The sequence below is a fragment of the Oncorhynchus mykiss genome, chromosome 18 (assembly GCF_057628025.1).
Source record: "Oncorhynchus mykiss isolate SJ-2025 chromosome 18, ASM5762802v1, whole genome shotgun sequence".
Lineage (NCBI taxonomy): Eukaryota > Metazoa > Chordata > Actinopteri > Salmoniformes > Salmonidae > Oncorhynchus > Oncorhynchus mykiss.
In genome coordinates this window covers 12740297-12756199 of record NC_143039.1, presented here as the reverse complement: position 1 = coordinate 12756199, position 15903 = coordinate 12740297, and the positions used below count along the sequence as shown (strand labels likewise).

General features: G+C 40.5%; 1 protein-coding gene across 5 annotated transcripts; it reads left to right on the top strand.

Annotated features, from left to right (window-relative positions):
- Nucleotides 1-974: 974 nt before the first annotated feature.
- On the top strand, nt 975-12962 carry LOC110510710 (uncharacterized). Of its 5 annotated transcripts, none has more exons than XM_090207036.1 (5): nt 975-1100; nt 2044-2292; nt 5678-5917; nt 8945-9193; nt 10046-12962. In XM_090207036.1, the coding sequence occupies exons 2-5, from the start codon at nt 2190-2192 to the stop codon at nt 11467-11469; spliced, it is 2016 nt and encodes a 671-aa protein (XP_090063162.1). In that variant the 5' UTR covers nt 975-1100; nt 2044-2189; the 3' UTR covers nt 11470-12962. The 5 variants fall into 5 exon arrangements, with proteins under 5 accessions (XP_090063162.1, XP_090063165.1, XP_090063164.1 ...); XM_090207038.1 differs by having other exon boundaries at nt 1008-1297; XM_090207037.1 differs by having other exon boundaries at nt 1036-1100; nt 2181-2292.
- The last annotated feature ends 2941 nt before the right edge of the window (nt 12963-15903 follow it).

Sequence of the window (15903 nt, the reverse complement as noted above, 5' to 3'; positions counted from 1 at the left end):
AAAATACAACAAGTTGTAAACTAACTTTTTTTTGGAGTGCGATTCGTCAACAATTATGTATTTTTGGGAGATCATTTGAGGTCAGGGAGATGGTAAAGGAGGCATTACGGAAGGTAGAGTCAGTCAGAGTGACCAGTAGTGGTTTTGGTATGATTTCATGTGTCTCAGAAGAGCAGAAGGAGAGAGCATTGTTTTTTGGAGCAGGGTACCGATAAAAGGGTGTTATATCTGGAGTTTCGCTGAAAGAGTGAAGAGTGTCTGCCTATGTTGTGAAAATATTCAGTCAATAATATTTCTCACATACACATTTCTCGCCTGCGAGTTCAAATAGACTTTTATTACAGAGTAATATCAGCCTTGCTGGTTCATGAAAACAACTAACTTTCCAGCCTTGGCACACACTCTTTCTATAGTTTTCATCTTTACTTCACACACATAGAAACTCCTCTTTATGTTAATGATTAGCCCCTCTGGCATTGAGCCACCATTATCTTTTTGCCTTGCACTAATTTTAGTTTGGTTTCATATTAGGGATGGAAACATTAGAGCCATAGCAATGGTTAATAAATAAACAGTCATGGTCACTCCCCAGACAGGTGCATGTCTAATGGGGTATAATGACCCAGACACACATATATATATATGTATAGTGCACTCATCCAGCTGACGACTACAAAATGTATAATGGACACATATGTACTGGTAGATTTCCAATATCTACTGATGTGATGCTGGGATATGTATGATACGCATTGAGAGCTATTGTGAATAAACCACTGCAGTTATGCCATTGATAAAATAATGGCCATGTATCAAGTGTGTGCCAACGGAATATTTTTGGTATTTATTAGGATCCCCATTAAACGCTGCAAAAGTATCAGAATTGTTCACTTCTCTCATTGACTTGTCAAACCAAGGCTTGGTCTGCTTCACAAGCGTTATCTGAGGTCTCGCGTTGTTACGTCTCTGGGGTGAGAAACTGGTTGTGGGGGAACAGGAAGTTCCGCGCAGGCGCGCTTTGTTCTTCACAATAAAGGACACGGCAGAATTGTGCAGTCTAGACGACAACTTCTGTGTCCGTTTCAAATATATTACTACTGGTATGTAATAGCACGTTATAATATCGAAAAAACATGTCATAACATGCTAGGTAACAACTACGTCAAGGTATTATCACGTTTGATGAAGGTTTTATGTGCTATTTTTGTGTCAAACCGCGTGAGTGAACGTGGTCACTTTTTTTTTACAAGTCACATAGTTTGGGTTAGTCTGAGTGGATGTATATCATTTTCTCAAGGTAATTTCATAAAGGGTCAAACTATTTGAGATTTCCGGGTTCGTTTTACATGTCGTTTTTGGTTTTGTGTAAAATTCACGAGATGGTAAAATGGCGGTTCCTGCTCGGTCTGCATCAACGCACATCAGTACAGGCACTGAGGGTGCAGCAAGAGAGACACAATTTTACGGTTGCACTACTGTTTTGGAGTTAAATGTAATGATTATCAGTTTTCTACATGTGTACTAATATTCAGAGACATTCAGTTGTCTATCTATAAATGTTACTATGGTGTGAAAGGAAATACTATTGGTTTTTTTGATTGGAATAATACAGGGAAGACCAGGTTATTCAGGAAAATAGTACATAGTGCTGCCTGAAACATACTGCAACCTTGTACTGAATGTTTTTTGAGGCATTTATGTGAATTCAGGAAATCTACTATAGATTAAGTGCATTTAAGTTGTGTAATTTAAGTAATTTAAAGTCTATACTTTGTCTTATGTGAATTAATTAATGTTTTGTCAATGCTTAGTTACCAGATCTATTGAAATGAGATCAGTGCTTGTCTTGGACAGCAGCTCACCAGAGCTGAGTACCAGCACCTCAAATGTTTACTGTTTGAGCTCATGTTCCTCTTATAGAATATTAGCTCAACAGTATTGTGTAGCTCCTGCACCTAAATATAAATCATATTTTTATATAATAAAGAAAGTCTTGACAGTTCTGGGACTAACTTTTGTGTCCGTTTCTCTTTATTACTACAGACCGACTCAGATTAAGTCTGAGGCCGGTAACATCAACAGTGAAGACAAACCCAGCCTGCCTCTCTCCTTCCACACTGTGTCCAAACCTACAGTCACTGGGTCCTGATTGTGACAGTGGAGCCCAGTTTGCACTGCAGGATCCAGAGATGGCATCAGTGAAGCTGGAAGACTGCAGTCAAACACTGGAGCTGAATGTCAACATTAAAGATGAAGAAGAGGAGGAGAAGATTGAGAAATCTGTTTCTCATGGTAAGCACAAGTTTGCCAAAAACAACACAGAGTTACACATGGGATAGACAAACGTACGTCAATAACACAATAGAACAGTCTATATGCTGTGTGTGCAAATGTAGTAAGATTAGGGAGGTAAGGCAATAAATAGGCCGTAGTGGCGAAATAATTACAACTTAGCATTAACACTGGAGTGATAGATGTGCAAGTAGAGATACTGGGGTGCAAAAGAGGAAAAATAAATAAAAATATGGTGATGGGGTAGTTGGGTATTTACAGATGGGCTGTGATCGGTAAGCTGCTCTGACAGCTGATGCTTAAAGTTAGTGAGGGAGATATGTCTCCAGCCTCAGTGATTTTTGAGACCTGGAAGGACAGGCGGCCTAATGAGGAGTTGGCTTTGGGGATGACCAGTGAAATATGCCTGCTGGATCGCTTGCTACGGGTGGGTGTTGCTATGGTGACCAGTGAGCAGAGATAAGGCGGGGCTTTACCTAGCAAAGACTTATAGATGACCTGAAGCCAGTGGGTTTGGGGACCAATATGAAGCGAGGACCAGCCAACGAGAGCATACAGGTCGCAGTGGTGGGTAGTATATGGGGCTTTGGTGACAAAACAGATGACACTGTGATAGACTACATCCAATTTGCTGAGTAGAGCGTTGGAGGCTATTTTGTAAATTACATTGCCGAAGTCAAGGATGGGTAGGATAGTCAGTTTTACGGGGGTATGTTATGCAGCATGAGTGAAGTAGGCTTTGTTGCAAAATAGGAAGCCGATTCTAGATTTAATTTTGGTTTGGAGATGCTTAATGTGAGTTTACAGTCTAACCAGGCACCTAGGTATTTGTAGGTGTCCACATATTCTAAGTCAGAACCGTCCAGAGTAGTGATTCTGGACGGGCGGGCAGGTGTGGGCAGTGATCTGTTGAAGAGCATACATTTAGTTTTACTTGCATTTAAGAGCAGTTGGAGGCCACGGAAGGAGAGTTGTGTCTCATTGAAGCTCGCCTGGAGGTTAGTTAACACAGTGTCCAAAGAAGGGCCAGAAATATACAGAATGGTATCATCTGCGTAGAGGTGGATCAGAGAATCACCAGCAGCAAGAGCTACATCATTGATATATACAGAGAAAAGAGTCGGCCCGAGAATTGAACCCTTTGGCACCCCCATAGAGACTGCCAGAGGACCGGACAACAGGCCCTCCGATTTGACACACTGAACTCTATTGGAGAAGTAGTTGGTGAACCAGGCGAGGCAGTGATTTGAGAAACCAAGGCTGTTGAGTCTGCCGATAAGGATACTGTGATTGACAGAGTCGAAAGCCTTGGCCAGGTCGATGAAGACGGCTGCACAGTACTGTCTTTTATCGATGACGGTTATGATATTGTTTAGGACCCTGAGCGTGGCTGAGGTGCATCCATGACAAACTCGGAAACCAGATTGTGGAGAAGGTACGGTGGGATTCTAAATGGTCGGTGATCTGTTTGTTAACTTGGCTTTTGAAGACTTTAGAAAGGCAGGGCAGGATTTCACGATGAACTGTTTCAATGAGAAGGTAGATGTTATTTCATGCTACTGACACTTGCATGGTTTGACACCAGTATTGCCAGCATTTGTTTTATTCACTGGTCTATCTGGAGTGATCAGAGAGGAGACTAAAGAAGTGAAGTAGACAAACTGCCAGTGTTTTAAAGTTCTATGAAGTGAGTCTGTGTAGTTACTAACCCTTGTGATAGTGAGTGGAGGATGATATAGCTCATAATTTTCATAACTTATGAGGTACTTTTAGAATAGTTTTATTCCCCATTGTATTGCACAGCCTACTGATATGAATACATACAGTACCAGACTACTGATATGAATACATACAGTACCAGACTACTGATATGAATACATACAGTACCAGACTACTGATATGAATACGTACAGTACCAGCCTACTGATATGAATACGTACAGTACCAGACTACTGATATGAATACGTACAGTACCAGCCTACTGAAATGAATACGTACAGTACCAGCCTACTGATATGAATACGTACAGTACCAGCCTACTGATATGAATACACACAGTACCAGCCTACTGAAATGAATATGTACAGTACCAGCCTACTGATATGAATACGTACAGTACCAGCCTACTGATATGAATACGTACAGTACCAGCCTACTGATATGAATACGTACAGTACCAGCCTACTGATATGAATACTTACAGTACCAGACTACTGATATGAATACATACAGTACCAGCCTACTGATATGAATACGTACAGTACCAGCCTACTGATATGAATACGTACACTACCAGCCTACTGATATGAATACGTACAGTGCATTCGGAAAGTATTCAGACCCCTTGATTTTTTCCCACATTTTGTTACGTTACAGCCTTATTTTAAAATTGATTAAATGAAAAATGTTCCTCATCAATCTACACACAATACCCCATAATGACATCACAATACCCCATAATGACATCACAATACCCCATAATGAGATCACAATACCCCATAATGACAAAGCAAACGCAGGTTTTTAGAAATGTTTAAACATTTATAAAAAAAAATAAAAAAATGGATACCTTATTTACATAAGTATTCAGACTCTTTGCTATGAGACTTAACATTGAGCTCAGGTGCATCTTGTTTCCATTGATCATCGTTGAGATGTTTCTACAACTTGATTGTTGTCAACCTGTGGTAAATTCAATTGATTGGACATGATTTGGAAAGGTACACACCTGTCTATATAAGGTCCCACATTTGACCGTGCATGTCAGAGCAAAAACCAATCACATGGTCGAAGGAATTGTCCATAGAGCTCCATGAAAGGAAAAATTCACAAGGTGGTAAAATGGCGGCCCCCACTCGGTCTGTGTCAACAGACTTCAGTGCAGGCAGTGTGGATGCAGCAGAGACACCATTTTACGGTTGCTCTACTGTTTTTGAATTTTAATGTATTGATTATCGGTTTACTACATGTATAATAATATTGACACATTCAGTTTGTCTTTATCTATAAACGTTACTGTGGTGTGAACAGGAAATACAATAGTTTTTTTGAAGTAAAAGAGTGAATACAAGGTTATCAATTAAAATGTCACATAGTGATGCCTAAAACAAACTGTAACCTTGTACTAAATGGTTTGAGTCTTTTATGCATTTATCTACTACAGGTTAAGTATTAGCTCAAAAGTATTATGAAGCTCCTGCACCTAAATATAAACAGTACCGGCACCCAAAATGAGTATCGGCAACTATTTCAGTCCAAGTCGAGCACTGAATTAGATAATTGAACAAAATATATATATATATTTAAGAAAGGATAAAGAATAAAGACCTTGCCAAAACTGTCAAGAAAATAACTTTTGTGTCTGTTTCTCTTATACTATTTGCAGACTCAGGTATGAGGTCGATAACATCAACAGTGAGGACAAACCCAGCCTGCCTCTCTCCTTCCACACTGAGTCCAAACCTACAGTCACTGGGTCCTGATTGTGACAGTGGAGCCCATTTTGCACTGCAGGATCCAGAGATGGCATCAGTGAAGCTGGAAGACTGCAGTCAAACACTGGAGCTGAATGTCAACATTAAAGATGAAGAAGAGGAGGAGAAGATTGGGACATCTGTTAGTCATGGTAAGAGCAGGTTCTATCTAACTAAGTTTGTTGTTCATTCCAACTTCCCACTGTGTATGAAAAGTTGCAGTAGAACTGTTTCATGATGAACTGTTTCAATGAGAAGGTAGATGTTATTTCATGCTACTGACACTTGTATGGTTTGACACCAGTATTGCCAGCATTTGTTTTATTCACTAGGGGGTCTGGAGTGTTCAGTGAGTAGACTGAAGTGTAGTAAAACTGACAGTGTTTTTAAATTCTATGAAATTAGTCTGTGTAGTTTCTAACCCTTGTGATAGTGCGTGGAGGATGATATGGCTCATCATTTTCATGACTTATGAGATAGTTTAGTGGTTAGAGAGATGGGCCAGTAATCGAAAGGTTGCTGGATCGAATCCCTAAGCTGACAAGGTAAAAATAAACTCGGCAAAATAAGAGACGTCCTCTTACAGTCAACTGCGTTTATTTTCAGCAAACTTAACGTGTAAATATTTGTATGTAAAATGACAAGATTCAACAACTGAGACATAAACTGAACAAGTTCCACAGACATGTGACTAACAGAAATAGAATAATGTGTCCCTAAACAAAGGGGGGGGGTGGGTCAAAATCAAAAGTAACAGTCGGTATCTGGTGTGGCCACCAGCTGCATTAAGTCCCGCAGTGCATCTCCTCATGGACTGCACCAGATTTGCCAGTTCTTGCTGTGAGATGTTACCCCGCTCTTCCACCAAGGCACCTGCAAGATCCCGGACATTTCCTGGGGGAATGGCCCTATCCCTCACACTCCGATCCTACAGGTCCCAGACCTGCTCAATGGGATTGAGATCCGGGCTCTTCGCTGGCCATGGCAAAACACTGACATTCCTGTCTAGCAGGTGTGATGTTCGGATGTATCGATCCTGTTCAGGTGTTGTGGTCTATTCCAAAGGCCAAAATCAACATCCTCACGAATTCTATGCAAAGGAGATGTGTGCCGGAGGAGGCAGCGGCAGCTACCAATTTCTCCAGTGCTTAATGTGTAAATTGGGAGGTGCTGGAACCAAAACTGAGCCCGAGAGTGTTGACCTGCGGGTGTCTCAGGTACCAGAACACATTAAATAAAATACCTTTATAATATAGCATTATCATGGCTTTTGCGAACTGGCAAATTATACTTGTTTTATTTTAGTAAACTCGGCAAGTCAGTTAAGAACAAATTCTTATTTACAGTGACGGCCTACCCGTACCAAACCTGGGCCAATTGTGCGCCGCCCTATGGGAATGCCAATCACGGCCAGATGTGATACAGACTGGATACGAACCAGGGACTGTTGTGATGCGGTGCCTTAGACCGCTGTGCCACTAGGGAGCAGTGGTGTTGAGCCGCTTACAGAAGTTGCACACATGGAGTACATTTATTGTAGCCTGGAGTCCTGGAAAAATGTGGCCTTTTATAAACGGATTTCATGCAGTTCTACATCATTTTAGATGACTGGAGACTTTTGAAGAATATTTTTTAATACCTCACAGATGACCAAAATGACAGGCTACTTTGACACTGACAAACTGAGGTCAATATAAACGACCGTGTCTCTAATCCATCAATAGCCAAGGCCAGGTGTAAGGAGAAACACATTGTACAATATGAGGAGGAAGTTATAGTCCTAAACAAGCTTTCCAGTTTCACTGAATCACGCAGCTCACTCACCGGACAAAAGCTTATCTCTCTTGCTTTAATTTGTAGAACTGTGCTGTTTGCTCAATAGTCCTATTTGGAAGTTGATAACTTGTTAACATACAGACAGATTCGTATTTTCTTTTCAGCAGGATCCATTTGCTTTACAACCTGTGTTTTCCAGTGATTTGTATTAGAAATATTGCTGAAGGCCTGTTTTGGCTGCTTGCTGTTCACTGACAGATTTGCCACATGTTCCTGACTGTAGACATGCCTTGTGATTTGGCTACACACAATCCACAGCTGGACTAATTAATTTAAATTCGCTATTGATCCTCCGTGGATAAATACTCCTGGTGTAGTTTTGGGAATGATTTAATTTCTTTCTGAACAGACTGCAGAGTGCTGCTGCACCTCAACACACTTCCCACAGCTATTATTTTATCAGGAAATACATGAAGAAGTGCAATGCTGGAGAGATGAGTTTCCGACTCATGTCTATAACATCACAGAGAGGGAGAGAGATCATAGAAAGTGAATCTCATTTTAGTTCTGTGAGAGATACAGGCGTGCTTCTCTCTCACCACAGCAATGGCCACGCCTTGGTCTAAATAGGCTACAATGTTGCACAAACCATAAACCTGGTTCGGCCCAACATTAATACATTCTTATATCAGGCACATTTTCACATTGTTTTTTAGGAGGCATGATAATTACAGAGGAATCCAAATGTAATTACTCTGCTTTTATTAGGATTTTTACATTGCAAACAGTATAAATCATTTTTCATGCCACGAGGTAGGTTACCTGATCCTGGAAAATGGGTTCCGGAACGAAAGACTACAAAACTGAGAGGTGCCGGAAGATCTGGCTCAAATTAAGCACCACCGTTCTCATATAATGAGGTAGGGCCATCCCAAGGATCCCTGAATGCAACAACGGTTGCACCAAACCAAGATAGACCACAGCCAGTTGTTTCCAATGGGAACAGATGAGTTATAGTGGGCAGTGCCAAGCACGAGCTAGTACTGAATGTTTTTGTTATTTATGAGAATTTGGGAAATTTACTATGGATTCACTTAGCCTAATCACGTAGCCTAATTTATAGCGTGTACTTTGTCTAATGTGAGTTAATTCATGTTTTGTTGTCAATCCTTAGCTACCAGATCTATTGAACTGAGATCAGTCCTCAGCTCACCGGAGCGGAGTATCTGCACCTATTTCAGTCCAAGTCAAGCACTGAATTAGATAATAGAACATATATAACAATATATGTAACAATATAATATTTTTTATATATATTTTTCGAAAATAAAGCAAGTGCCAGAACTGTCAAGACTAACCTTTTTTTTTTTTTTTTTTTTGTCTGTTTCTCAATGTTACTACAGGACGACTAGAATTAAGTCTGAGGCCGGTAACATCAATAGTGAGGACAAACCCAGCCTGCCTCTCTCCTTCCACACTGAGTAGAAACCTACAGTCACTGGGTACTGATTGTGACAGTGGAGCCCATTTTGCACTGCAGGATCCAGAGATGACATCAGTGAAGCTGGAAGACTGCAGTCAAACACTGGAGCTGAATGTCAACATTAAAGATGAAGAAGAGGAGGAGAAGATTGGGGAATCTGTTTCTCATGGTAAGAACAGGTTCTATTTAACTAAGTTTGTTGTTCGTTCCAACTTTCCACTGTGTATGAAAAGTTGCAGTAGAACTGTTTCAATGAGAATGTAGATGTTATTTCATGCAACTGAGTCTTGCATGATTTGACACCAGTATTTCCAGCATTTGTTTTATTCACTTGGCTACCTGGAGTGATCAGAGAGGAGACTAAAGAAGTGAAGTAGACAAACTGCCAGTGTTTTAAAGTTCTATGAAATTAGTCTGTGTAGTTACTAACTCTTGTGATAGTGAGTAGAGGATGATATGAAATGAGTCTGTGTAGTTACTAATCCTTGTGATAGTGAGTGGAGGATGATATGAAATGAGTCTGTGTAGTTACTAACTCTTGTGATAGTGAGTAGAGGATGATATGAAATGAGTCTGTGTAGTTACTAATCCTTGTGATAGTGAGTGGAGGATGATATGAAATGAGTCTGTGTCGTTACTAATCCTTGTGATAGTGAATGGAGGATGACACGCCCCTTTTTAGCTTTCATCTCTTACCCACTTTTAGAATAGTTTTATTCCCCTGTATTGTACAGCCTACTGATATGAATACATATGTCACCCGGTACAGCCAGAAGAGGACCGGCCACCCCTTTGAGCCTGGTTCCTCTCTACATTTCTTCCAAGGTTCCTGCTTTCTAGGGAGTTTTTCCTGGCTACTGTGCTTCTACATCTGCATTGCTTGCTCTTTGGGGATTTTGGGCTGGGTTTCTGTGAAGTACTTTGTGACAACTGCTGATGTAAAAAGGGCTTCATAATATATACTTTTGATTGACATGTATATCACACCAACTGACTGGTTCTTCTGATGTTGTTCACACAGGAGACCATGTTGAGACATTCTCTACATCCAGAGAGCAACAGCAGAAAGATCACAGAGCTAAGAGGTCTCACCCCTGCCCACATTGTGAGGAGATTTTCCCATTTCTATCAAAGCTAAAAACACACCTACAAATACACACTGGAGAGAATCCCTATTCCTGTACTGACTGTGGGAAGAGATTCACAACACCAGGAGCTTTGGCAGTTCATCAGAGAGTGCACACTGGAGGGAAGCCTTACTCCTGCTCTGACTGTGGAAAGAGTTTCTCTCTACTGGGCAACTTAAAAACACATGAACGTATACATACAGGAGTGAAGCCTTACTCCTGCTCTGACTGTGGACAGAGGTTCTCTCGACTGGGCCACTTAAAAACACATGAACGTAGACATATTGGTGTGAAGCCTTACTGCTGCTCTGACTGTGTAAAATGCTTCACAACATCAGCTCAGCTAAAAGATCATCAGAGAACACACACAGGAGAGAAGCCTTTCTTCTGCTCTGACTGTGGAAATAGTTTCTCTCAACTTTCCCACTTAAAAACACATGAACGTACACATACAGGATTGAAGCCTTACTCCTGCTCTGACTGTGGAAAGAGTTTCTCTCAAATGGGCCACTTAAAAAGACATGAACGTAGACATATTGGAGTGAAGCCTTACTCCTGCTCTGACTGTGTAAAATGCTTCACAACATCAGCTGAGCTAAAAGATCATCAGAGAACACACACAGGAGAGAAGCCTTTCTTCTGCTCTGACTGTGGAAATAGTTTCTCTCAACTTTCCCACTTAAAAACACATGAACGTATACATGCAGGAGTAAAGCCTTACTCCTGCTCTGACTGTGGAAAGAGTTTCTATCAAATGGGCAACTTAAAAAGACATGAACGTATACATACAGGAGTGAAGCCTTACTCCTGCTCTGACTGTGGAAAGAGTTTCTCTCTACCAGGCACCTTAAAAACACATGAACGTATACATACAGGAGTGAAGCCTTACTCCTGCTCTGACTGTGTGAAATGCTTCACAACATCAGCTGAGCTAAAAGTTCATCAGAGAACACACACAGGAGAGAAGCCTTACTCCTGCTCTGACTGTGGAAAGCGTTTCTCTCGACTGAGCCACTTAAAAAGACATGAACGTAGACATATTGGAGTAAAGCCTTACTGCTGCTCTGACTGTGTAAAATGCTTCACAACATCAGCTGAGCTAAAAGTTCATCAGAGAACACACACAGGAGAGAAGCCTTACTCCTGCTCTGACTGTGGAAAGCGTTTCTCTCGACTGAGCCACTTAAAAAGACATGAACGTATACATACAGGAGTGAAGCCTTACTCCTGCTCAGACTATGGAAAGAGGTTCTCTCTACTGGGCATCTTAAAAAGCCACCAGGGTAAACAAAGGAGAGAAGCCTTGCCACTGATCTGACTGTAGAGAACACACAAAGAACTGAACCTTACTTCTTCCTTGAGGTTTTTAAGCGAACTAGACGGCACAATTGTGTTTTTTTTTATATTACTTATAGCCAGGGGCCAACACTCCAACACTCCATCACTCCAACACTCCAACACTCCAACACTCCAACACTCCATCACTCCAACACTCCAACACTCCATCACTCCAACACTCCATCACTCCAACACTCCAACACTCCAACACTCCAACAATCCATCACTCCAACACTCCATCACTCCAACACTCCAACACCATTTACAAACAAAGCATTTGTGTTTTGTGAGTCCGCCAGATCAGAGGCAGTGGGGAGGACCAGGGATGTTATCTTGATAAGTGTGTGAATTGGACCATTTTCTGTCATGCTAATCATTTACAAAAATGTAATGAGTACTTTTGGGTGTCAGGGAAAATGTTTGGAGTAAAAAGTACATTATTTACTTTAGGAATTTTCGAAATGAAAGTAAAAGTTGCACAAAATATTAATAGTCAAGTATAGATACCCCCCCAAAAGTACTTTACACCCCTTCATGCCTCCATGCTGTGTCAGCATTGCAGGCTGGTGGTGTGATGGTTGGGGTGTGTTTTCAAGGCACACATTGGGGCCCTTGATAAAAGCTGAGCAATGTTTGAATGCCACAGGATATCTAAACATCATTGCCAATCAGGTGCATCCCTTCATGCCAGCAGTGTATCCATCTGCAAGTTGTTTTCTTCAGCAGGATTATGCCCCAAGGCTTGTCCAGGAATGGTTCCAATAACATTACAATGAATTCACTGTAATTGTGCATCTGTGGGAGGAGATGGAACGAGCTATTCAGAGTAGATACACTCCCAGCCAACTTGACACAATTGTAGGAAGCATTAGAGTCAACATGGACCAGCTTCCCTGTGAACTGCACACAACACCTTGGACAGTCCATGTCCTGACGATTTGAGGATGTTCTGAGGATAAAGGGGGTGCAACTCTATTAGGAAGGTGTTCCTAATGTTTTGTACACTCTGTGTATATCAGATAAAGGTGGTCTGATGATCAGTTTTCAGCTTTAGTTTGGGTGGATTATTTTATATTACTAAACAAGCTATGAATCAACTACTTGTGTTTATTAAATTGTCTTTTAATACTAGATTTATTATTTTAGTCATTGATGATGAATGTATTTGAATAACTGTGTTGAAGTTAATTGATCTGGTGGCAGGTAGCCTAGTGGTTAAGAGTGTTGGGTCAGTAACTGAAAGGTCGCTGGTTTGAATCCCCAGCCGACTAGGTGAAAAATCTGTCATTGTGCCCTTGAGCAAGGCAATTAACTCTTATTTGTCCTGTAAGTCTCTCTGGATAAAAACATCTGCTAAATGACAATAATGTAATGAAAAATAATGTTTGTACATGAATTCATGCTGGGCAGCCACTTTTTTTTCTCATGTGTATAATTAAATGAAATAAACTGAAGTACTGTATATACAATACACAACATTACCACTTTGTTTACCCTGGTCAGAGGGACAGGGCCATAGTAAACTAGACTATGTAACTGCTGTTGTTAGTAGCCTACAGTTTCCATGCAATACAGAATGTCAGATCACTAATGATTAGGTGTACAGGCTGCTACATTTATGCAAGAGTTTTTGCTTGTGTCTGTCGGGAGTGATGTGTTATCAGGCTTGCTAAATAACTAATGGTAGGAAGTGGAGAGGCGTCTTGAGCTTTGTGCCCGGCCCGCCTTACATGGTCAAGAGACACAGAGACCCTGCAGCAGCACCCTGATGTGAAGAACAGCCCATACAAAAATGTAAGATTGTAGTACAATTAAAAAAATACAGCATTGTATTGTCGTGGAATAGTAGTGACCAAAAAACAACATGTTTTCCATTGTACTAGACCCAGGAATATAAAATGTTTATTTATAGCACAGGCTTAGAGAAAATGCATCTCTAACTAAATGTAACTCCAAAGGAACCCTAATTAAAGGGATAGTTCAATCAAATTACAAATGTACACATTGGTTTCATCACCCTGTATACAATCCAAATAATGTGCATGTCAACAGTGAAGTTCTGAAGATGGAGGACTTTCAGTACAGCAGTGTTCCCCAATCCTGGTCCAAAGGGGAGTACATGTGTGTTTTTGCCCTCGCACTCACATACCTTATTCAGTTCAAAGGCTTGAGTTGTTTAGTTGAATCCAGTGTGTGAGTGTTAGGGGCAAAAACAAAAAAAGCATTCCCCTTTGGGTCCCCTGGACCAGGATTGGGAAACACTGCAGTACACAGCAAAAAGTGGGATGATTCAAAATATTATATCTATTTTACAGTTTGAAGTCCTGTATGTAAAATGACTTGGTTTGTATTCAGGGGACGAGGTATGTATTCAAGATTTGTGGTGTTTACTCAGGAGATGAATCTCTGATTTTGGCAGTGCCTTTCTTACACCATCGCAGCATTGCACTGTGGTTCTTCAATGTTTTCCTGTCGCTGTTCGAACGGATCAAGCATTTGTGGATCTTTAGAAAAATGTCCCCTGTATCTGTCGTTTCCATCACGTTGCAATGATTGTTTTTGAAAAATGTTTTTTTTTTTTTTTCTAGAGCTGGTTTCAATGGAGACCTGTCCAGTGATGCCATCTCTAGAGCCTGCAGTGCAACAAGTCTCCACTGTCAATCAGGACCCAGTGACTGTAGGTTTAGAATCTGTTTGGAAGGCAGTGTGAAAGGAGAGAGGCAGGCTGGGTTTGTCCTCACTGTTAATCTGTCAACTCTGTCTGAGATCAACCTCCTCCCTTATGCAGGCCACACCCCCTCCCATTGTTACTGTGTGTATGATCACATTTTGAACAATGGCTTCCTAAAATGCGGTGGTGCTTACTAACCCAATAGGAAAGGTTCTGGTAGATGTGGACCATCACACGTGAGGTCACAGCTCTTTCACTCTAAACATTCATATCAATGAAACACCCTCAAATGGACCATCAATACCAGAGTTCTCCAATACTATTTACATAATCAACTGGGCATTACAACAGCCTCTATATAGTCTTTGGTATAGATTGAGCTCTAACAATGGGTCGTGGAAAAGGTCTGTTGAAATGAATAATGTAGTGGTGTGAGAAAGGTAAAAACAAGCTTCCCCTCTGGTTCCATTCCCCCAATAGTAACTGGGTCATTATTGGATCGTGGTGGTAATGCTGTCCCTGGACTTTGGCACCATAAAAAGACTAATAATGTATTACAATACTATGCTAACATGTGGAATTGTTTTAAGAAGGTCATACCATGGATTGTTTAGATAATTGATTTAGTATTTTAGGACATTCGGTATAAACAGGATTAAAAATGATTTGATAAAATACAGAATTTGGCCTTTTCTACTATATCCCATAGAAACACATTGAATGAAACATTCATTAAAATACTAATGGTGAAAACTGATCAACACGTCATCAATATCTGATACATTTAGTATTTTATTAGGATCCCCAGCGGCTACTCTTCCTGGGGTCAAACAGGAAACACTAACAAATACATAATATACATACAAGCTCTACATTTATCATTAAACAAACGTTATTTAGTAATATAAAATAATCCACCCAAACTAATCATCACACCATCTTTTCCACAAACTTCTAATTGTTTCCTTTTAAACGGTCTCAAGAATATGCATGTATTTGCTTCAGGTGCTGAGCTACAGGCAGTTAGATTTGCGTAGGTCATTTTAAGGTGAAAATGTCACCAAAAAAATGGGTACGATCCTTCTGGTTCACTTAAAAAGCTCAAGGATCGTACCCATTTTTTTGGTGACATTTTCACCTAAAATGACCTACGCAAATCTAACTGCCTGTAGCTCAGCACCTGAAGCAAATACATGCATTTTCTTGAGACCGTTTAAAAGGAAACAATTAGAAGTTTGTGGAAATGTGAAATTAATGTAGGAGAATAACACATTAGATCTGGTAAAAGATAATACAAGCAAAAAAAACTGTTTTTTATTTTCTATCATCTTTGAAAAGCAAGAGAAAGGCGTCTAGATGTAATTTAGATTTTGGCCACCAGATGGCAGCAGTATGTGTGCACAGTTTGACTGATGCAGTGAATAATTACATTACTGGACTGTATCAAGTCTGCCAGGAGTTTGCCCAAATGTGCCGAATTGGTCATTTAAGTACATAACTATAGAGAACATATACAAATGCTATGGTATTAAATAAATTAAGTTTACACACTCCCAGGAATGTCATACATGACAGATCATTAGCTTATACACTAACCTTCACACATCTTGATGGGTAGGTGTGGAGCCAGAGACAGCAGGGGTTCAAAATGTAGAACCCAGTTCCTACAGTTGAACATGAAAATGTATTTTATCAAACAAAACTATGCTACATTTTATCTGTGGGACCCTCAGGATGACATAT

What these genes read in the sequence shown, in the direction of transcription:
- LOC110510710 (XM_090207038.1), top strand. Translation starts at nt 1,144, where the DNA reads ATGCTAGGTAACAACTACGTCAAGGTATTATCACGTTTGATGAAGGTT. An exon ending in ATGTATATCATTTTCTCAAG is followed by an intron (nt 1,298 to 2,043) that starts GTAATTTCATAA and finishes TTATTACTACAG; the next exon opens with ACCGACTCAGATTAAGTCTG. An exon ending in TGGGGAATCTGTTTCTCATG is followed by an intron (nt 9,194 to 10,045) that starts GTAAGAACAGGT and finishes TTGTTCACACAG; the next exon opens with GAGACCATGTTGAGACATTC.